The following is a 21,754-nucleotide window of genomic DNA, read 5'->3' as shown; positions in this document are numbered from 1 at the left end:
CAGAATGTGTAGGTCTTATGCCCATGGAAAAGGGCAGAGGCAGAATGAGAGGGAAAGCACGTGGTCAGAGGGTAAGTGGGAAGGCCAGGGGTGGCTACAGCACTTTTTTTTTTTTGATACCCGGGATTGAACCTAGGGGCACTTTTTTTGTGTTTATTTAGAGACAGGGTCTCGTTAAGTTACTGAGACTGGCCTTGAACTTGTAATCCTCCTGCCTCAGCCTCCCAAACAGTTGCCACTGCACCTGGAAGCTGCTACACTTTCTTAAAATTCTTCTGCAAGTTTCAAAATAAAATTGGAAGTTGGGTGCAATGGGGCATGCTTGTAATACCAGCAACCTGGGGGACTAAGGCAGAAAGGCTGCAAGTTAGAGGCCAGCTTTGGCAACTTAGCAAGACCCATCTTAAAAAAAAAAAAAAAAGGGGGGGGGTGTGGCTGGAGATGTAGCTCCGTGGGCAGACAACTCCTGGGTCCAATCACAGAAATAAAGAAATACAAGTGGAGAAGAAAAGTTAGGAATCTCAAAAACATCCATTGATTTGTTCTGAAATTGAGGGGGAAGAAAATGTTAGGGGAAATAAAAACTCCAACTAATCTCAGCTGATTATTTAGAAGCTGGTCTGACCTTCGGTTCTGTATGTTGAACATGTAAGCCTAGCCCCTTGCCCAGCACAGTGGCTGCCACATACAGGGAACAACGAGAGTCGATGTAAGACAGATTCATAAAACCACAGCCTGGAAGTAACATACCAAGGAATTTCAGGCTCACAGCTGGAAACAGCAGCATAAACCCAGGACCTTTGTCCCAGCCCTGCTCCTGCTCTCCACCAATGAAAGCAGGTCTTAGGCTTACAAATCACTATCACCTGGTGCTCCAGGAATACATTTAGAAAGCAGATTTTAAGAAGTGTTAGGATTCCATCTGTGGTAGTGTCAAAGAGCAAGTTTACCCTTGCCCCAGACAACACTCTGGCTCCACACACCCACTTTTCAAGTCACCACAGTGCACGGGAACAGGTCACCCTTTATTTATGGCAGGCCCTGGTCACTTGGAGCTGGTGTACTTGGTGACAGCCTTGGTGCCCTCTGAGACAGCATGCTTGGCCAGCTCCCCAGGTAACAGCAGACGCACGGCTGTCTGGACTTCCCGGGAAGTCAGGGTTGTCCGGCCTGAGTACTGGGCCAGCCGGGCAGCTTCACCAGCCAGCCGCTCAAAAATATCGTTCACAAAGGAGTTCATGATGCTCATGGCCTTGGCAGAGATGCCGATATCCGGGTGCACCTGGAAAAGCAGCAAGACCATCTGTTAACCACAGCTGTGTGCACCACAGCCTTGGCCCAGCCCAACCTGGACCCTTAGAGTCCAGGGACAGGAACCTAGGTCTCCTCACCAGCATCTCCCTGGAGGCCACCAGACAGGGAAATCAAAACTGTTTTCTTTCTACTGCTACGGTCATGTGCCACGTAGTGAGCAACAGACTGCATATATAACAGTGGTCCCGTACCATCATATTGCCTAGTGACCATCATGGCCATCTTCTCTTGTACATGTACACTCTGAAATTTGCATAAGAATAGAACTAGCTAATAATGCATTTCTCAGAATGTGGAATTTTTTTTCCCCTCCTTGATACCAGTGCTTAACCACTGAACTACATCCCCAGCCCTTTTTTATTATAAACAGCATCTTGCTGAATTACTTAGGGCCTTGCTAAGTTGCCAAGGCTGGGTTTGAACTCATGATCCCCCTGCCTCAGCCTCCAGAGCAGCTGGGATTACAGGTGTGTGCACCATGCCCAGCTTCGGAATGTGTTCTTGTTGTTAAATGACATGGCTGTACATACAACTTCAAAAAGAAAAAAGTTTCTCTAATGGCAGAGTAACTATTAAATTCCTTATAGAAGCATAAACAAGCATTTATACTTAACGAGTGGAATCAGTTACACATGCACCTTGTTTTCATCTAATGCATTTGCATAGATGAGCCATAGTGGGGTGGGTAAATCATGTTCATTGCCATTCCTCTTAATGGACATTTCAGGGTTTGTTTGCTATTAGATTGTGCTAGTAAATCTGCATCTTAGAACCCTGTATGAGAAATAATGAAGGTTAATTATTCCTGGTCAAATGGCTGGTGCCAAGTTACCCTCCAGTAAGCACACCTGCATGACTGTCACAGTGGCACCAGACCAGGAGGCAGACCTGTGATCTGGGCTGTGAATCACTATGACCTGGAATCAACCTCTGGGTCTTGTTTTCCTCTTGTCACAGAGCCTTTTGAACTAGCTGATCTCTAGTGAAACAAATGGTAGAGGCCTGAGTAGGTAGACCTGGTCAGGTGCAAAGTGGGAGAGAAGTGACTGCCCCCGCCTGCACCAGGCCAGTGGGGGACCCAGAATTAGAACGGGGCTCCTAACACCCAGCCACCCACTGTCACTGCTGCCTCTGGTGCCCACTGCTGGCAGGAAGTCTGCTGCTGTTCAAGGGTGGGTTAGCTCAAATCCCTTCTCTTCACATCCCATTCTTAGGGTTGCTGATGAGCTCAGAGCTGAGAAGCAGTCAAGTTCAGTGAGCAGCAACAAGGAACCAACTCGTAGGTGTCCTCTGCTGGCAAGCCCAGGCCTGGTCCAACCCTTCCAGAAACTCCTGAGCCATGAAATGGGGTTAATCTTCAGGGATTAATAATACCACCTCTAGCAGGGTGGAGTGGCACACGCCTGTAATCCCAAGAGGCTGAGGCAGAAGGGTGAGGGCTCAAAGCCAGCCTCAGGAACCACGAGACACTAAGCAATTCAGTGAGACCCTCTCTCTAAATGAAATACAAAATAAGCCTGGGGATGTGGCTCAGTGGTTGGTTGTCCCCGAGTTCAATCCCTGGTGGTAAAAAAAAAAAAACAAAACCCACCACTCTTAGGGTACAGCCTGTCCTCTGCTGCTTCCCTTCTGGACCATCCATAGCAGTGCCTTCCCCACCCACGAGAACATCCCAGATCCCATGGTGCCAGTTTACTAACACTGTTAATGGGCTTCAGACTGGAGACAGGCTTCCACTCTGGGAACTAATCTACTAGAGGGGTAGGAATTTTAGACAGATTATGAACTCCCATGAATCAAATGTATGAAATATGATATATCAAGAGCTTTGTAATGTTTTGAACAATAATAAAAGAAAATTTCAGACATTGACTCATAAAGAATAAAAAAAAAAAAGGAATTTTAGGCAGGTGGCAAGCCCCAGCTCAGACAGTACAGCCACCTGTTCCTCTTCCTGGCCCTGCTAAGCAGGCAGCAGCTTTGAGGTGAGGGCAGGGCGCTTTGGATCTTCTATTCACACTGGCTTATGAATAGCCATTGATGCCCAAAGTGTTTATCAAGGCGCCAAGTCTGGGAATCCTGCTTTTTATGAATAAATGAAGGGCACCTGCAACTGGGTATTAGGGGCTACCAGGAGGGATGCTATGGGCTTGTCCAAAGCCAGGGGAGCCCAGGCTCTGCCACTCTCAGTCATGTGACTGTGTTACCCCAGTTAGGGACTTCAAGGTCTTCATCCATCAGCAACAAATCCTAAGCCCTTCAAAGAGCTAGTACTACCTGACCAGGCCTCTCCCAGGAGCCCAGGTCATACTAATTGCCCCTCAGTCACAGGCTCCCTGTCTGTACTATGGTGTGTGCATTACCCTCAGCCTGACCCACCTAGTGTGCTTCAAGATCATTTCTGTCCAAGAGCCCTGCAGTCCTCTGGAAAGGGTGGGAGAATGCTTTAAATGTCTCCGACTACAGGTGCACAAGACACTGAGAGGTAGAGACCTGAGACCAACACCAGCCACCTCAGGAGGGGCACAGCCTGCCTGTGGCCACTTGTGCCAGTGCCAGCAAGAAACCAAGCCCCGCTTCCAGTCCAGCACTTTTGGGGCCCCTTCGCCAGTTCATCCCTAACCCGCATTCTCGCTCCCCACGCTCACCTGCTTCAGCACCTTGTAGATATACATTGAATACGTCTCTTTGCGCCGGCTACGTTTTTTGGACTTTTTGTCCCCAGAGCTCCACCTCCTGCGGCCCCGGGGTTGTTGCTGCTGCTGCTGCTGCTGTTGCTGCTGCTGCCGACGCCGCCCAAGCTCTGCGCTCATCCTCCTGCTTCTCGCCAGCCCCCTCCCTTGCCTTGGGGCCACTTTTAAGAAGCCAACTGCGCTGCCAGGTGTGGCTGGGGGCAAGCACCTGGGATGGAAGGTGGGGGCAAGGCTCGGCTCCACCCTACCCAGAACACATTCTGGATTAATCTTGGGACTAATTACTCCCTCTTCAAGAAATCTCCCAATCTTCCCTGAGTGGGCTTATGCACTTGTTGAAGTTCACCGACTCCAGGCTAACCATCCACATTCACAGAGTACATTGGCGCCCGGCATGGCTCTGGGGTTTCAGGACCACAAGCTTCTTCCCCCCACAGAGCCCTCTGCTAGGCTGGAGAGACAAGGCTGGCTTGCATTCAATAATTAAGGAAGTGTGTGGATGTTAAGGAGGGCCAGAGCACCCAGGGGCACTTCATGGAATACATGGGGACCTAAAGCTGGTCTTGAAGGAGAGATTGATTTTTTTTGGTGGTGCTGGGGATTGAACCCAGGGCCTTGTGCATGCAAAGCAGGCACTCTACCAACTGAGCTATATCCTCAGCCCGTGAGGTTATGATTTTAGTTAGGAAGAATGGGGCAAAAAAAGTGAAAGTAGAATCTATGCAAGGCTCGCACTGCAGGCGGAAGCTGGGAGTTGGCCAGCTGGGCCTGTACTAGACACAGACAGCGGGAAGCAACCTAGGCTGGGAGTCCACGGAAGGCCTTTGGGACTAGGAGCTAGGGGTAGAGAAACAATGCGCCTTCTCTGAAAACAAATTATTTGGGGATGCAAGTGGAAGTTATCTGCAAAGATAAAGTTATTATGAAATGGTGAGTTAGTCGTCTCACTTAACCCCTACATATGAACAAATATTTCAGGTTCTTGAATGCTGTGATTAAAGAAACCTGGAGCAGCATGAAAAGTATAGGTGTGGGGGGGAGAGACAAGAGAGCCAAAGACCATCCCCACCTGCCAGCGCACGAGCACGGCAGTCCCCATCAACTACCGCGACTGCCAAAGTTTGCTTCAAGAGTACTGGGAAGGCAGTTCTGACTCCCAAATAAGGCAGTGCTAATTTTAGAAATATATAATTTGTGGACTTTCTAAGTATTCTTACAATTATCAAGATTGGCCTTTTTTTTTTTCTTTGACAAACAGGCTGTCTGTACTACTACTATTCAGCTTCTACTTCTCCCAGTCCTGGGGTCCTCCTGTCCCATGGCACCTCAGGTGCCATGCCATACTCTGGAGATCAGGCAGCTCCTTGGTGGAAGGAGCAGCAGCTGGCTGACACCATGCTCCCCTGAACCCAGGCTCTGGGTGCTCAAGACAGATCAACTTGGCCATTTTGCTCTCAACCCTACTTAATGGCACAAGCGACCAGACCAGGCCCCTTAGAGGATGAGGAGCAGCATAGGCCTCTTGGTTTCTTACTGGTGTCTCCTGTGCCTAAGGGAGCCCTTGAACTTGATGACCATCTGAGAAGACCCTACTCATCTTTCAAGTTGAGCACTAAGCCAGTCTTTCTGGGCAGCTGCTCATGCAAAACCGCACCCCCTTTTGAATACTTCTGAGTCTCCTACTCAACAATTTAGTCTCAATCACAATTTAACATCTGATTTATGTGCTTTCTATGTCTTGTTGGCTTTCCCTCTCGATTATGAGCTCCTTGGGGGTTTAGACACCATCTGGGAGTTTCTTCCCCCTTCTTAGATGCACTGTAACATGACAACTTGTGGCTGTGTCTGTTTTCCCACAGGAGGACTGCTGAGGTTCCAGAGGCAGAGTGACAAGCGCAGGACTAACACTGGCCACACATATCCTAGGGGCATAAGGGCTCCAAGTTCAGAAGAACCACACAGGCTACCAAGAGGCCTGGGCTGGATGTCAACCAGCCAGGGCTGATGAAAACGAAGGTGGACGAGTTAAGTTGACAGCACTTCCTGTATTGCTCCAGAACAGCAGCTGGAGATGCAAGCCCTTGGACATTTCTGAATCTTTCCCCCTGCACCAAACCAACAGGTCTGGATTTCAGAATCCACATTTTTAACAAGTGTCCCACATACTGTGGTGCAAGTGGCAGCAGGAGTCTCGGGTCACACTCTGAAAAACATACTCCAGCATGGTGCTTTTCAAATCAAGGCCCCTAGACCTGCAACTCAGCATCTGCATCACAGGGAACTTGTTAGAAATGTTAATTCTCAGTATCACCCAGACCTACTGTCAGAAACTTTCAATCTGTGATCTGATGAGCCCTCCAGGTGATTCAGAGTCATGTTAAGGTATGTGAACCATAGGCCTAAGAGTCCCAGTTCAAGGCAGAAGGGGGAGACACTCTTCATCTCCTACAGGATAATCTTCAGTCTCATCAAACTCTTGCTGAGGTGAATGCTGGTGCTGCAGGGAGGAGGGGAAGAAGGCCCCACAGACCTGGGAAGAAAGAGAGGGACCATGGGTTCCTCTTTCTTTATTGGACACTTTGTAGATGTCACTCAGGTCTAAAAGTTACACTGTTAAATAATTATTTAAAAATGGACCAGGACCAAGGCCCTGGTCCAGAGCTCCAAACCAGAAGCAAAAGGAACAGGGGTGGTGGGCTGGGGGTAATCCTCCAACATCACCAAAACCCAGAAAATGAGGCTCTTAAAACTCCTTCACACGCCAAATCCAGGGTATGGGTCCTTGGGCTAACCCTAGGGTACCTCTGGCTGCATCTCTCTTAGGGCAACATAACCAGCAACAGGCTAGAGGGAAGAGCCAGCCAAGTCCAGACATGGACAGATGTAACTGGAAGGAGGATGGGAAACGGACAGGTACTGTCCAGCTGTAGATAAGGTAACAGTGCAGCGAAGGCAGGCTGAGATGGGGAGAGGCTGGGGGCAGTATTGCAGCAATGCGGGAGTGCAGCCCCAGGGTCCTGTCCTGAGTGGCTTGTCAGGCGACAGCTGGTAGTCCCCAGGTGGCGCTCCTGACCCAAGGGGGCCAAGGGCTCACACATTGTGGGTCCTCTTGGTGAGCTGGGGCTCCTCGTCTACCAGCTTGGACTTGAGGTGCTCCTTGTAGGCCAGGATGTCTCCAGGCCACTTGGTGATTGTCTGTTTCTCACAGACCCAGATTTCCTGTGCAACCTGGAAAGGAGATCCTGGATTGAACTGGGCAGAGGTTCTCCCACCCCGCCCCCCCGCAGCCCCAGAACCAATCAACGGGGTTCCAGGGAGAAAATGCCACACTCTCCCCTGAGGCCTCACCCAAACCCCATCCAACTGTTTCACTACCTATGTTCTTTGGGATGTCTGACCCTAGGGCACCGTAACCAGCAGGTTCTACAGCCTTCCAAGCTGGGAAGCATGGTTTCCCCTACTGTCAGATCTGTTCAGAGGCTTCACACTAAACTTCCTGTTCCACCCCATCTCTCCCAAAGATTCAGAACAATCAGCACCTTTCCCACGACTGGTGGCTGCCTTCTTCCTAATCTTGTAGTAGTAGATCAGTACTTTTGGACTGAAGAATCTTGGAACAGTAATAAAAATCTGACTCCCCACTCCATTTAGGCCAACATCCTCCCAAAGCCATGAGATCTGTTTCTCAGCAGCCAATCTATCCTGAGACCTTTCTGTGAATCCAGCAAACACCTTTAAGCACCCTACATGTGCCACAACTGCGCTCTACCCAGCCTTTCCTTAGAAGCTCTCTGCTGGGCCTCACCTGCTGAATGAGTCTGAAGTCATGGCTGACTAGCATCATACCACCCTCAAACTCGTTGATGGCATCTGCCAAGGCGTCAATAGTCTCAATGTCCAGGTGGTTGGTGGGCTCGTCCAGGAAGAGCATGTGGGGGTTCTGCCAGGCCAGCCAAGCCAGACACACTCGGCACTTCTGCCCATCTGACAGATTCCGGATTGGGCTCACCTGAGAGGAACGATAAAACATGACAGAGAGTTGCCCCCACCATGCAGCAGACTCCTCTCCTATCCCTCTCTCCCTAGCTCCTTTGTTACCATTACTGCTCTTTTGCAAAACGTAAGGCTCAGACAAGATTACACTGGGTGTGGTGAGAGATGCCTATATTCCTAGCAACTTGGGAGGCTGAGGTAGGAGGACTGCAAGTTCAAGGCCAATCTCAGCAACTTAGCAAGGCCCTAAACAATTTAGCAAGACTCTCTCATAAAAAAAAAAAAAAAAAAAAAAAAAAAGGAAAAGGGTGGAGATGTGGCTCAGTGGTAAAGCATCCCATGGTGCCCCCCCCCCCCCCCCCGCCAAAAGACAACATGGCAAGAGAATACCCTGGCCACTGGTCCTTTTAGGCCTCTTAGGGACACATCTGGGAATCCAACCACCTCGCTACTACCGCATCAACACCCCTTACTCTTGGCCTTTAAGTCCTAACGAACTGGAGCAATCCAGTGGCTCCTCAATTCCAGGTCTAGACCTAGAACTGTTTTCTAGGTGGTCTATTCCTTTGTCTTCAAACATGCCGGCACAAGGGCGTGACAGAGACCAGCTCACTATCCTTGTCCACCAACTCCACAGTGACACTCAAACACTATGACATGACCAGCTAGAGAAGAGGCAGCAGGCTGGAGGCAGGAGAGGAGACTCTGGGAGGGACAGCTTCCAAACCTGTGCTTCCAGGACGCTGTTCCTGACTATCCAGTGGTCTCCCACTACCTGGACTTCCTCCCACACCCCTCCTCCACTAACCTGCTGTTTTCCAGTGAGGCCATATCGCCCAATGATCTTCCTCATTTCCTCCTTCTCTTTGATCTCTGGGTAGCACTTCATCATGTACTCCAAAGGGGAGAGATCTAAATCCAGCTGCTCCTGTAAATGCTGCAGGAAAAATTGGGACCCACCCAGGTGTGACTGGTAGCCGGCTTTAAAAGGAGCCATCTGGGTTACCTGCTTGGGTAATTTTCTATCTCAACCCTAGGCACTTGTTCAGGATTCAAGGAGAAGCAGGTAGGAGCTAACTAGGTTTGAATTCCTGGGGGGAGGGGTTGGGGCCAGATGCAGCCCCTCCCTATACCCTGGGCAACTTCCTGGGCCCTGACCCCAACCTGTACCTGATGGTAACGCCCTATCTTGACGTGAGAATGCTTCCGGATCATCCCATCTGTGGGTAGTAGCTAGGAGGAAAAAAGGATTAAATAGAAATATAAGCACATAAAAGAAAATCTGAATAGAAGCACACACAGGCAGAGAGGGAGCAAATACCCGGCACAGTGAACCGGGCTCTACAACTTCTGAGACAGAGATCCCTTCACCAAGGCAGACTCTCAGTCTGGCAGCTCTAAAAATATTCAGGATGACCTATTGAAACAGGCATTCATTTTCAAGGGTGGAGAATGAATTTATTAAGTAGTTATGAACTGTCCACTATAGAATGCACCAAAGGAATGCATTAGCAATGAACTTGGATATGGGCACAACATACATTTTCTAAAGAAAAACATTATCTCCAAATGCAGATATTCCTATATCCAAAATGCTAACTAAAAACACAAAAATCACAAGGGACATGTGCTCCAGCCTTAGCCCTGACCCGCAAGGAGAATCCCCCTCTCCCGCTGTGCCCTAACCACTCTGGGTGGTTCACTCACCAACAGGGTACCCAGACTCTGTAAGAGTAGAGGCCCCTACTCTTAGAAGCAGCCAAGTTCTACCTGAGCACCATACCTCTCCAGTTAGCAGCTTCAAAAGTGTTGACTTCCCAGCTCCGTTGGGCCCTACCAGAGCCACTCGTGTGTCGAGGTCAATACCAAATTCTAGATTATTGTAGATGCAAGGCTGAGGTGGGTATAAGAGAGACATGGACACAGGCTGGAGTACTGATCTACTCTGCCTGTGGAGTCCCAGTCACCAATGGAACACTGGAGAGAATGGAGTGCTGAGCCCAACCACCACCTCCACCTGCCAACCAGCTGGGCAGCTCTCCTTCAGGTATCTGAAGGGCCAGCTTAAGTCCTTGGATGAGGTAGGCAGCTGCCAAGCCCACCCCAACACAGGTCAGCATGATAGGAAGAGGCTCCTGCTGGCTACCACAGGCCCTGGAAGATGCACACCAGCCCCAAGCCGCCCACACCCGGGCTTGAACTTACCCCATCTTTTGTATACTTGAAGCTCACGTTCTGCACCATAATGACAGGTGGAGGGATCTTGCCACACGGTGGGAAATAAAATGACAGTGTCTAGGAAAAGAAAAAGACACTTATCAGGCTGGTAAATTCTCAAACCTCAAACCTCTGGCCACCTAACCCCACCTGACCCCACCTTGTCACTCACGACCCTTTCCGTCAGTCCTGATGCCATCATTTTCTGTAGTGTCTTTTCCTTGCTCTGGGCCTGCCGGGCCAGCTTGGCACTGCCATGACCAAATCTAGCAATGTAGTTCTGAAAGAGACCAAAAAAGTGGGTTTGAAGTATATGCAGGCACCAAACAACTCCTGATGATCATAGCCAGACACAGTGGCACATGCCTGTAATTGACTTGAGAGGCTGAGACAGGAGGATTGCAAGTTTGAGGCCAACCTCAGCAGTTTAGCAAGGCCCTAAGAAACTTATTGAGACCCTGTCTCAAAAAGGATGGGAATGTAGCTCAGTGGCAAAGTGTTCTGGCTTCAATTCCCAGTACCAAAAAAAAAAAACAACTTCCTCCTGACTTCCTTCAGCACCCAGCCTCCCCAGATACCTCCTCCAATTGTCTGATTTGATTCAGATGGGAAAATGTGCACTTGCCTCTACAATCTCCCTACCTTCATGTGTGCAATCTGATCTTGCTCCCAGTGAAACCTCTTCATCTGGTTCTCCTCCAGCTCCAGTCGTGTCTTCACATACTGATCATAATTACCCTGCAGGAAAATGCACCAGGCAAGCAGGCAGCTTAAACCTGGGTCTCAGTTCTGGGTTCTCAGAGTTTAGGGGGATGAGGGATGGCACTGACTTGGCCTTGGCTCTAAGGCTGTGCAGTAAGAAGAAAGGAAGTATATCAAAAGAAGCACATCCTAAACTAGAATGCAAGGTCTTTTCAATTCTGTGCCTCTTGCTCAGTCTAGACAGGCCAGGCTCCAAGGCAAATCCTTAGATTAGCCACTTCAGACACTTCAGCATTGGGAACAACCCTGAAAACCATTCTTATACTGCTCTCATGAAGCTCAGAACTCCCAAACACCATCTCCCACTACCCGACCTCCAGAGGCCGATGCCCCACAAGGACTGTATGAGCAGTCCCTAGGTGAAAAAAACAGGCTGACTGGATTTAGGACCTGGAAAACTCTGTTCAACTGGATTGCCATGGTTTCTGTCTGCCAAACAACCTGGACTCAAGCTAAATATTCATTAAAAAGTTAAGTTGCAGAATGAAATACTATGCAGTCACTGAAAAGAGGTGGATTTACACATACCCATTTGGAAAGGTATTTAAAAACAAGAATAAAAATTGTATTAAGCCCACAACTATGTAAAAAGAAAAGGATATATGAATGTAGAAATTTCCTACTAATGCTTACAAGTACATACCAGGTAAAGACTATTAACACTCTGTGGCAAGTATAAATACATGAGAAACACTTTAATTCTCACTTTTTACATGTTTTTTGAAATATTAAAGATAAAAAGGTGAGGGACAACATGGAGGTGCTAAGACCTTAATCCCCACCCTCCTGTACTCAGGGAAGGCGGGTTCAGTGCACTGACTCTCATGACAGAGTGAAGGTGCCATGCGAGAAGGTAAAGGGAGCTGGCCTTCCCCGGTCACTGAGTGAGAGCAACTTCTTTGCCATAAGGCAAACATACACCACATGCATTTGCTGCCAACCCATGGCCTATGCCTGAAAGCAATGGCTTTGGGACTAAAATAAAACAGGCTACAGGGACTCCCTGTCCATATCTTTTTTTAGCAATAGGGAGAAAAGAGCTGTTAGGCTGCCTTTTTTAAAGGAGAACTTCCGAGATTTATAAGCATAGAGATGAGTGTGGGAGAAGCTGAGGTCCACTCACCGTATAGTACTTCAGTTTCTTGTTGTGCATATGAATGATATTGGTACAGACACCATTCAGGAAATCTTGAGAGTGGGACACCAGGACCAGGATGCGCTTAAAACTGCAAAGTCCAAGAACCAATTAGGAATGTACTCCAAACTAGAGACAGGTGACAACAGGTAAACTTAGAGTTGGGCCCAGAAAACCTTCATCTTTTTCCATCCTCACAGCTAGCCACTCTTTCTTTGGATGTACTGTGCAATTCTTGGCTGTCAAGTGCCTAAGCCACCACTGCAACATTTACCTGTAAGGGGATCTGGTGCCTTTTGAAGTGTGACAAGACAACCTGAGCCTCAGCCTTGTGTGACAAGACAATCTGAGCCCCAGCCTTCTGCTCCTTCAACAGAATGGCATGAATATGGTAACAAGAGTGATGGTAAGAAGTGCCATGTATACAAATACACCCCTAAGTGTATCCAGAACTGCAGGGGGGTAGAGGGGAAAGGGCTGAAACAATGCAATGAAGAACACGAGGCTTTTCTTTTTTCAAAGAAGCACTAAGCCACTAACGTTTTTTTTTTGTTGTTGTTGTTGTTGTTCGTTTTTAATGCAGGGATGATGGAGAATATTCCAGGTTTCTAGTCCTTTAGCCATAAAAGGATTATGACCATACTGGCTATTTTTTCCTTTGTTACTGCAATCTGATCTTAGATGGGAGATCCCCATCAAATGTATATAGCATACAACTAGGAAAAGAATACTGTTTTTAGTAAAGATACTGGGTTCTTTTTTGTTTTGTTTGATACTGGGGACTGAATCCAGGGGCACTTTAGTACCACTGAGCTACATTCCAGTCCTTTTATTTTTTATTTTGAGAAAGAGTCTCACTAAGTTACTGGGGCTGGCCTCAAACTTGCCATCCTCCTGCTTCCTTAACCTCCAGAGTCGCTGGGACCCCCCTGGGCTGATACTATATTTTAAGGGGAAAACCAAAGAGGATTAAAACAAACAAACAAACAAAAAAACCACCTCTCTCACATTTCAGATTACACACAAACAAAAAGGCCAGCCCTCAGGGGCTCAGCACTTCATCTAGCCTTACTTTCAGTCTATTTTCTCAATGTTGCACTATGGTGCAGGTTCTGCATCCATTTTCTTTAGAGACTGCTCAACTGCCCCCCTGGGACCTGCCCATTCCCATCCCACACCCAACTCCACCTCCTTACGTCTTTAGTTCTTCTTCCAACCACACACAAGCGTCTAGGTCCAAGTGGTTGGTGGGCTCATCCAGGAGCAGCATGAAGGGCCGGATAAAGAGGGCTCTGAAGGACAAGAAAGGAGACAGAGGCAACTCATCATCACAGGGGCCACATGGAGGGGACCAAATTGTCTGCTACATGCAATTTTGGTTAAGCCTGACTTGAGTCCCAAAATCAACCTGGGTTCTGTAACTCAGAAGAAAGAGGAAAACTAGGAGAAACCAGAGTTGCAGAGCTGAGATAAAATGTAGAAAACAGGGCTCAGAGGCACAGGAACATAGTCTTGGGAGAAGGCTGAAAAGTCCTTATGAGTCTGTAAGTCTTGTACACTGGGGCTGGTGAAGAGGAACCCAAAAGGGTATTGAGAGAATAAACTGGTAAGTAGAAAGTATTCATGGTGCACCAATCTGGAGGTGCTGCCAGAAAGGAAAATCTTCTTAAACCGGAAAGCTTTGATTGCCAAACCTGCAGTCCCCTCACCTTGCAAATAAGATTTTACAATCTTTGATTTGTAAATCTTATTACAAATAAGATTTCTGGGCACCAAACTCCAGTATTTTGCGGGCATCAATGTGAAGGGGAGGCTGGGAATTTGTGTTTATCAAAGTTCCTAGGTGGACCAGAGGCAGCTAACCAATGCTAGCAGGTAGAAATACTATGGTTTGAAAGTGGCCTGTCCCCTATAAAACTTATACTGGAGCTTAATCTCCACTGCAAGGTGTTAAAAAGTAGAAATGTAATTCAACTATGGTGCTTAGCAGTAGGTCCTTTGGGAGGTGATTAGCATCAGATAAGGTCATCAGGGTAGAGCCCCAGGAGTGAATACTAATGGCTTTATAAGCGGGAAAGACCAGGGGAGAAACCTACCCCATCTCTTGCCAGATGATACCTGCATCACCTCAGGACTCTGCCAGCAAGAAGGCATTACCAGATGTGGCCCCTTGGCCTTCAACCTCAAGAACCATAAGCCACCACACCTCTTTATAAAGTGTGTAACCTCGGGTACTTCATTATAGTAACAGAAAAGGGACTGATAAAGCTAGGGTCTCTGGGGAATGCCAGACTACAGAAACTCACCTTGGGCCCAGATACCAGAAGATAAGGACGACAGATTCACAATAGTTGTCTAACATTTCATCTTTATAGTAAGAATTAACAGGTAAAAAGGGAGTCAGGAGAGAAAAGAAACAGAAAATTCCACCATTTTACCTGGGGCCGCTCCAGGGAGCCCTAAACCCTGTGTTGGGTCCGATGCTGCGCTAGGTCAGTCTGGAGTACCACAGCCATGAAGCCCACTCTCCTCTCAGTCCATCCTTATTACCCACTCCACACCATCAATGTTTGTGTCTCCTTGCCACTTACTGACCACTAGTCCCTGTTCCAAACAGTTCTACTGGAGTGAGCATCAATTCTGAGAGACAGAGAGCTTCAAGAGTGGGGAAGGAGAGAGAGACTCACCTGGCAAGGGCAACCCTCATCCTCCAGCCCCCACTGAAGTCTTTTAGCTTCTTGCGTTGCATGGCAGGTGTAAAACCCAGTCCGTGCAATATCCGCGAGGCCCTCATCTCTGCCTTGTCAGCATCCAACTCCTCCAGGCGCTCGTAGAGTTCCATGAGCTTCTCACACTCCGCTGTGGGCAGCACAGGGCCGTCAGGCTCCCTGCGGCTTTCCCAAGAGGAAGCCCACCCCCGCCCCTGAGCCTGGAGCCCTACCATCCTCATGAGCTAGCCGCTCAGCCTCCCTCTCCAGCATGGCCCGCTCTGTGTCCACTTCCATCACGCACTGCAAGGGTGTTTTGTCACTAGGGGGCATCTCTCGGGTCAGATGGTAGATATCGATGTGCTCAGGGATGGGCACTTCACGTTTCCCAATAGCAGAGAGCAGCATGGACTTTCCTAAGAGGGAGAAAAGAGGGCACTCAGTAATTTCTCTATTGTTCCTCTCTACCAGTTGCTTACAGCCAAACCAGGACCTCACTATTCCTCCCTTCATTTGTCCAACCCTCCTACTTTCCACTCTTTTTTTTTTTTTCAGACAGAGAGAGAGAATTTTAATATTTATTTTTTAGTTTTTGGCAGACACAACATCTTTGTTTGTATGTGGTGCTGAGGATCGAACCCGGGCCACAGGCATGCCAGGCAAGCGCGCTATCGCTTGAGCCACATCCCCAGCCCCTACTTTCCACTCTTAGGGTAACTTTCCAACTTTCATCCAATTCTTGTCCCACTCCATCTCCTTCATGTATTTTTTTTCCACAACAGCTTCACATACCACTGTTCCCTGAACCCTCTGGACTTTTCCAGCACCTACTATCTAAATTATTCAGGTGGTGGTGTGTACTACTGCCATGTACTGCTAATTCCTTTCCTCTGGGTAAACCTGGTCTCCACCCATAATGCATACTCCTTGCTTTGTACACAGCTTATGCTAAATACCTGCTAAGTCACAAATGAGCCAAGGAGAGGACCCCCTCCCCACACCTTCTAAGGGCCTCACCTATTCCATTTAAGCCAATAAGGCCATAACGACGGCCTGAATTTAATTCCAGTTTGGTGTCACTGAGCAGCTCTTGACCATGAAAGGTGAGTGAGAGGTTGATAATGTGGACATCAGTACTATTGGGGTGAGAAGCTAGGACACCAGTGACAGCTCGAGCAGCAGCTTTCTTCATCTCAAAGTCCTCTAGCTCCTTGGTCAGTAAATCCACTTCTGGGGGAAAAAATGCAATTAGGGAAGGGGACTGACAGTCAGCTCTCACACAAACAGGCAGCTAGATCCTAAAGGACCTGGGCTGAGGCCATGCTGAGCAGACTCGGAGGTTTCACAGAGTGAGCTTTATACAGAGTGCACACTAACTCAGATCTGTCCAACCCCCTGCTTTCTTGGATACCTTTTACTTTGCAATCTGTCCTTTGGATTCTAAGCTTCTGTTGTCCATGTCTTGTCCTACTGTGTCCTTGTTTACTCTCACAATTTTTTTTTTTTTTTGTGTGTGTGTGTGTGTGTGGTGCTGGGGATTGAACACATGGCCTGTGCATGTGAGGGAAGCACTCTATCAACTGAGCTATATCCCCAACTCCTATTCCTACAATTCTAAACTTCCCATCCTCTACTATCATGGCCAAGAGTGAAAGTGTCCTGGCTTTATTGAACCAGCTTTATCCTAAATTCTTATTTTGGAGACAATTTCTCCGACTCAACTCCATCACTTTTGTTTTGTAGTTCTATGGATTTAACCTAGAGGCACTCTACCACTGAGCTACATCCTCACATTTTGTGTTTTTTACTTTGAGACAGGATCTCACTAATTTGCAGACTGGCCCTGAACTTATGATCCTCCCGCCTCAACCTCTGAGTTGCTAGGATTACAGGCACACACTACCATGCATGGATCTGTCATTCATTTTTTACCTCTTTGTATGTATACCTATCTGTTATTTTGTATTACTGATTCTCTTTTCCTCTTCAAACAGTTACCTAGAGTCTGTCTGTGAAGTAGCTCACAAAAAGAAGTATCACCCAAGACATGGTCCCTGTATTCTTAAGAGCAAACAATTTAGATGAAGAAATAGGAAACACAACGTAAAAAGGTAAGTAACATTATGAGATAGCATAGGATACAATGAATGGGAAATTACTAAGGTCAAGTTTAAGTGTTTTTGCTATCTTGAACTGAGCTTTCAAAGAAATGTCAAATGTAGCTAGCACAAACACATGGTATATTAAAACTTAAAGGTGTAAAAGAACAGAAATATACTAACTATTCAAAGGACAATGAATAGTCTGGATGTAATAAAAGGACTTGGTGGGGAGTTTCCAGGGTACAGGGAAGAGGCTGATTATATTGTAAAGGGCCTGGAATATTCTTTATCTGCCATGTTTTCCTATCTAGATTGCAAATCATCAGAGAGCAGACTATGTTTATAGTACCTTGGTGTGTAGCACTATGTCTAACACTTGAGGCATGCTCAATAAACAAATACTAAAAATATCGTTTCCAGGGAGAGCTCATAAAACAATTCATAAGTTACTTTATGTAAATATAATGCACGTGTATCATGGCAAGAGCCCCACATGCTGGACACCATGCATAGAAATGAAAACTGAGAAAGGGACAGGAAACTGACCACCTCTTTATAGTCCAATAGAGTTTCAAAGCAGCTCAACAAGTTGCATGTTTGCTTGCCATTTGTTCAAACAGGGTAGCACAAACTCCAATGCTACTAATTTATCATGAAAATTTTCATGGCCCCAGCACCAAGACTGACTGAGAGCGAGGCATGCCTTATGTCTTAGTACCCAACCCTGGAACTCACCGCTCCCTCAATTCACCTGTAGTCTCTCTGCCATTGGCCTCATTTTTCTCCTCTGCTGCCTGTGGTTCTGTCACAGCATCTCCGTTTTCTTCATGTCCCTTTCTGGGCCGCTGTCGAGCTTTGGCAGCTTCCTTCTTTTTGGCAGCCTTCTTCTTGGCCAGGTCAGAGGGCATGGTGCTGAACCACAGGGGTAGGTCACTGTTCTTTCAGGGAGTCTGAAGGAAGGCAAACAGATACTCCAGATTTCTAAACTTACTGGTAAGAATGCGTGAGCCCTGCTCCATCCCGCCTGGAATTTTCCTATCAAGCCTCTGATGCCAGCCTCTGCCCCGGCCTAGCCTGTCCCAACTTGGCCAGGGTCTCTCAAGCCACTTCTGGGCCTGCCGCTCTTCTCTTCCTGACATCTCTTCCCTCTGGCCCGGGTCCCCACCCCCAAGGCCTTCTTCACTTTGAAACCCCCTTCCTTCAGGACCTTCAGCTGGAGCCAGGCTCTGCCACTCCACAGAGGTCCCATCTCCAGTTCCCCGTGACCTGGCGCTCCGCACTCCGGAGGCCACCGCACTTTCCGGCCAGGTTCTTCCCGGGACGCTCGTGGCCCGCGCGGTGAGCGCTCTCAGTCTCCACGCTCGCCGCCCCCGAGCCTCCAACACCCCGCCGTCAGCTGTTCTCCTCGCGCCCTTCCTCCTCCCTCGCAGCCCCCTCCATCTCGACCCGCTCTCGCTTTCCTTCTCTTGTCCAGCCTGCCCCTAGGCACCAAGCACCCTCCCGCCGCCGGCGCCCCTTCCCCGCAACTCACCGGGCCTCGCCGCTCGGCCTCTGTCGCAACAGAGCTGCTCCTTGAGCTCCTCCGCGTGCGGCCGGCTCTCCAGCCAATCACGGCCGCGGGGCTCTCGGCGCGCCGCCGCGAGAGCTCCTGGGAAGTGTGTCCTTGAGTCGCGGCGGCCAAGGGCGGGACCCGCGCGGAGAACTACCGCCGATCCCAGGAGCCGCGGGCGCGCGCGCACGTCATCAGTACGCGCGAGGCTGGGCGGGGTTAGAGTCCCAGAGCCCTCCACCTGCAGGCCCGCTTCAGGCTCTGGGAACTGCAAATCCCAGACTGCGCCTCGGAGAAGCGAGCTGGGCGTGCCAGGCTTCACCCCGCCTCGCCAAGATCTGTTGAGCTGTGTGGAGATGTCGAGTCTGTAGGGTCCCCTCTGGTTCCGCCAGCCGGGAGCGCGACTACACTTCCCGGTGCGCAACGCGCGAGAATGGGTCGGAACAATGGGAAGAGAGGTGAAGGTGGAGGTGCCTGCCGGAGTGAGGGGGCCGGGCGGACGATGACAGCGGAATTCTCCGAGGAAGAAAGACATCCTGGACTCTTGAGACGGAAATCTGAGAGGCTGGTTCATCATTAACCAAACGTTGTTCCAGAATCTTAGCTGCTTACCCCACCCACTCTAGAATTGTTAGATTTCCATCAAAACCACGTAAGTTCGATGCGATGAGTCTGAAGTAAAAGACCCCTTTGCTGAGGTTTTAGCAACACTTAGCTATGACATTGACTGTTACTTTTTTTTTTTTGAGCCTCACTTACTCTCGGACTTCGCATTGTAAACTCCAAATCTGTAGCCACAAATACAAGGCAAATTCTTGATCCTGTTACTTCAACAGGCTCCTATCAACCGGTGCCTCGGGATCAGTGACACTAGAGGAAACAAAGAAACTCTTACTCCTATGGGGACTCAAAAAAAAAAAGAGCTCCCGTAGTAGAAGTAGTTTTCCTCCGTAGACTCTGCTTACTTACAGTTCAGAGAAAAGCCATGCTATTTCACATTTTCATACCTTAAACATTAGTTTCCCTAGAATTAAGTACTACTATACATCAGGCTCAGAGATGGAGTTGCCTTGATGACAAATCACTCCTTGACTTCATGAGGAAGAAGGAACTTTTGAAAAGTAAACAACGACCTTCAAGTATGTTAAGTGCCTTAAAATAAGTGACTTATGTGCTGTTGAGTAATGAGGTGGGGACCTCACATGAATAGCATAATTAAGAACATGAACTTGGGGCACACTGCTTGCATTCAGACCCCAGCTCTACTGCTCACAATGTTTGACACTGTGCAAAGTACAAACTTTCCTCTGTAAAATGAGAAGGATGTAGTATAGTACTGACCTCATGTGTTTGTAAGGATTAAAGAGCTTAATTCTTGTTAATTAATTAATTAGCTAACTGAATTTTTCTCTTGCCCTTCCTGCTCCTTGTAGAATACTTGCCTATGGATAATATGCACTAGATATTGATTTAATTTAATGTTTAACAAATATTAAAGCATCTACTATATGTAAAAGCATTATTTTAGACACAAAAAATATACAATATAGTTGAATGACTATATATAGCTTTTCTGCATGAAGCAAAGGAGTAATCATTGTAGATCACATAAGAATCACTTACCCAGGCACTGAACCTCCTTGGGAGTATTGTCTCCCTTTACTAGCCTTATTTAACATATGTAGTCACAGGCAGGTTACAAGGAACTAAATAATAGAGCTGTCAATAAAAATACAGCTGTGAGACAGTACCAGAATTTGAAGACATAGACTTTTTTAAAAAAGTATTTTTATTAGTTATTGATGGACCTTTATTTATTTATTTGCTTATATGTGGTGCTGAGAATTGAACCCAGTGCTCATACATGATAAACAAGTGCTCTACCACTGAGCCACAACCCCAGCCCCTGAAGACAGTCTTTTGATTCCAGAACTGCACTCTATAAAATGGCTCCTGATGACAAGGGAACAACTTTAACAAAGTCACTTCTCTGAAGGTATCTGTGTAGCAGCCAATCACATGCATGATTTCCTGAAGAAATGATGAACAGTTGCTGGGCATCTCCCTCAGTATGGTGAATGGCTTTACAAAGCATGTTGACCACTTAGAAGTTATGCCATTCCCATTAGAGATTAGATCACTTTCAGGGAAAAGAATGGAGGTGAAGAGAGAAGAATGGGGAGAAAGGAGAAATTAGAGGAAGAGAAGGATAGAGGAATAGGAGAAGAAAAGGAAAGGCTAAATATGAACAAATCATAGAAGGTCAGTGCTGCAAGAACATTTGGTTTAGACTGTTTAAAATATGAAGAAACTGAGGCCCAAGGAAGGAAATAAGACCCAAGGAAGGAAATGACTCATCAAGAGTTACCTAGTGTTAGGTTTGGATGTGAAGTGTCCCCCAAAAGCTCATGTATAATACAATGCAAGAAGGCTTAGAGAAGAAATGATTGGGTTATGAGAACCTTAACCCCATCAGTGAATTAATCCCCTGATGGGATTAACTGAGTGGTAACTAAAGACAGGTAGGGTATGGCTAGAGTATGTGGGTAATTGCGGGGCATGTCTTTGGGTATATATTTTATATCTGGTGAGTAGAGTCTCTGTCTCTGCTGCCTCATCATCATGTGAGCTGCTTCCCTCCACCACACTCTTCTGCCATGATGTTCAGCCTCACCTTGAGCCCCAAGGAATGGAGCCAGATGTCTTATAGGCAGAGACCTCTGAAACTGTGAGCCCTCAAATAAACTTTTCCTTCTCTAAAGTTGTTCTTTTCAGGTTTTTCAGTCACATCAGTGAAAAAGCTGACTAAAACACCTAAGAATTTAGTTAAACCAAGAAAGGTTTGGAACTATAGTGTTTAATATGGTAGCCTCTAGGCACTTGTAACTACGGAGCTCCTGAAATATGCCTAGTCTGAGTTGTGATATGCTGTAAGAGGAAAATATGTATTGGATTTCATATGGGGAAAATGTAAAACAAATCAGTAGTCTTTCATGTTGATTATAGGTTGAAATGATATTTTGGATACCTGATAATATTAAAATGAATTTTACCTGTTCAAAAAATGTGGCTATTAAGTTATTTTAATTTACATACATAGCTCTTATTTGTGGCTCACATATTTCTTTTGGACAACACTGGTCTGGAAATCTGATCTCTAGATGAGCATCCCTACTCTGTTTCCTAAAATCTCTTATTTATTTATTATTATTATTATTATTGGTGGTGCTGGAGATTGAACCCAAGGCCTTGGGCATGTGAGGCAAGCACTCAACCAACTG

The 21,754-nt window shown here is 47.4% G+C and overlaps 2 protein-coding genes across 4 annotated transcripts; both read right to left on the bottom strand.

The window, feature by feature from the left end:
- Positions 1 to 1,013: 1,013 nt before the first annotated feature.
- Positions 1,014 to 5,313, bottom strand: H2bk1 (H2B.K variant histone 1). Its single transcript, XM_027943367.2, has 2 exons — positions 3,963 to 5,313; positions 1,014 to 1,282 (listed from the first exon to the last, which is right to left on the bottom strand). Exons 1-2 carry the CDS (start codon positions 4,125 to 4,127, stop codon positions 1,046 to 1,048), a joined length of 402 nt encoding a protein of 133 aa, XP_027799168.1. The 5' UTR covers positions 4,128 to 5,313; the 3' UTR covers positions 1,014 to 1,045.
- A 1,246-nt stretch (positions 5,314 to 6,559) lies between these two features.
- Positions 6,560 to 18,558, bottom strand: Abcf2 (ATP binding cassette subfamily F member 2). 3 transcript variants are annotated; one of them, XM_027943364.3, is made up of 15 exons: positions 18,456 to 18,558; positions 17,676 to 17,874; positions 15,840 to 16,052; positions 15,056 to 15,238; positions 14,802 to 14,973; positions 13,311 to 13,406; positions 12,103 to 12,205; positions 10,860 to 10,955; positions 10,378 to 10,497; positions 10,206 to 10,295; positions 9,784 to 9,894; positions 9,171 to 9,233; positions 8,809 to 8,937; positions 7,813 to 8,016; positions 6,560 to 7,235 (listed from the first exon to the last, which is right to left on the bottom strand). In XM_027943364.3, the coding sequence occupies exons 2-15, from the start codon at positions 17,830 to 17,832 to the stop codon at positions 7,098 to 7,100; spliced, it is 1,875 nt and encodes a 624-aa protein (XP_027799165.1). In that variant the 5' UTR covers positions 17,833 to 17,874; positions 18,456 to 18,558; the 3' UTR covers positions 6,560 to 7,097. The 3 variants fall into 3 exon arrangements, with proteins under 3 accessions (XP_027799165.1, XP_027799166.1, XP_027799167.1); XM_027943365.2 differs by having other exon boundaries at positions 15,840 to 16,049; XM_027943366.2 differs by lacking the exon at positions 15,840 to 16,052.
- Positions 18,559 to 21,754: the final 3,196 nt, after the last annotated feature.

Source organism: Marmota flaviventris, chromosome 1 (assembly GCF_047511675.1).
Source record: "Marmota flaviventris isolate mMarFla1 chromosome 1, mMarFla1.hap1, whole genome shotgun sequence".
NCBI classification, from domain to species: Eukaryota; Metazoa; Chordata; class Mammalia; order Rodentia; family Sciuridae; genus Marmota; species Marmota flaviventris.
Note: the sequence above shows the minus strand (reverse complement) of the source record. Positions and strands in the feature narration are given on the sequence as shown.

What these genes read in the sequence shown, in the direction of transcription:
- H2bk1 (XM_027943367.2), bottom strand. Translation starts at nt 4,127, where the DNA reads ATGAGCGCAGAGCTTGGGCGGCGTCGGCAGCAGCAGCAACAGCAGCAG. An exon ending in TCTACAAGGTGCTGAAGCAG is followed by an intron (nt 1,283 to 3,962) that starts GTGAGCGTGGGG and finishes CTGCTTTTCCAG; the next exon opens with GTGCACCCGGATATCGGCAT.
- Abcf2 (XM_027943364.3), bottom strand. Translation starts at nt 17,832, where the DNA reads ATGCCCTCTGACCTGGCCAAGAAGAAGGCTGCCAAAAAGAAGGAAGCT. An exon ending in CAATGGCAGAGAGACTACAG is followed by an intron (nt 16,053 to 17,675) that starts GTGAATTGAGGG and finishes TTTTTCCCCCAG; the next exon opens with AAGTGGATTTACTGACCAAG. An exon ending in GCCTCACTGGAAAACAGCAG is followed by an intron (nt 8,017 to 8,808) that starts GTTAGTGGAGGA and finishes CGTTCCTCTCAG; the next exon opens with GTGAGCCCAATCCGGAATCT.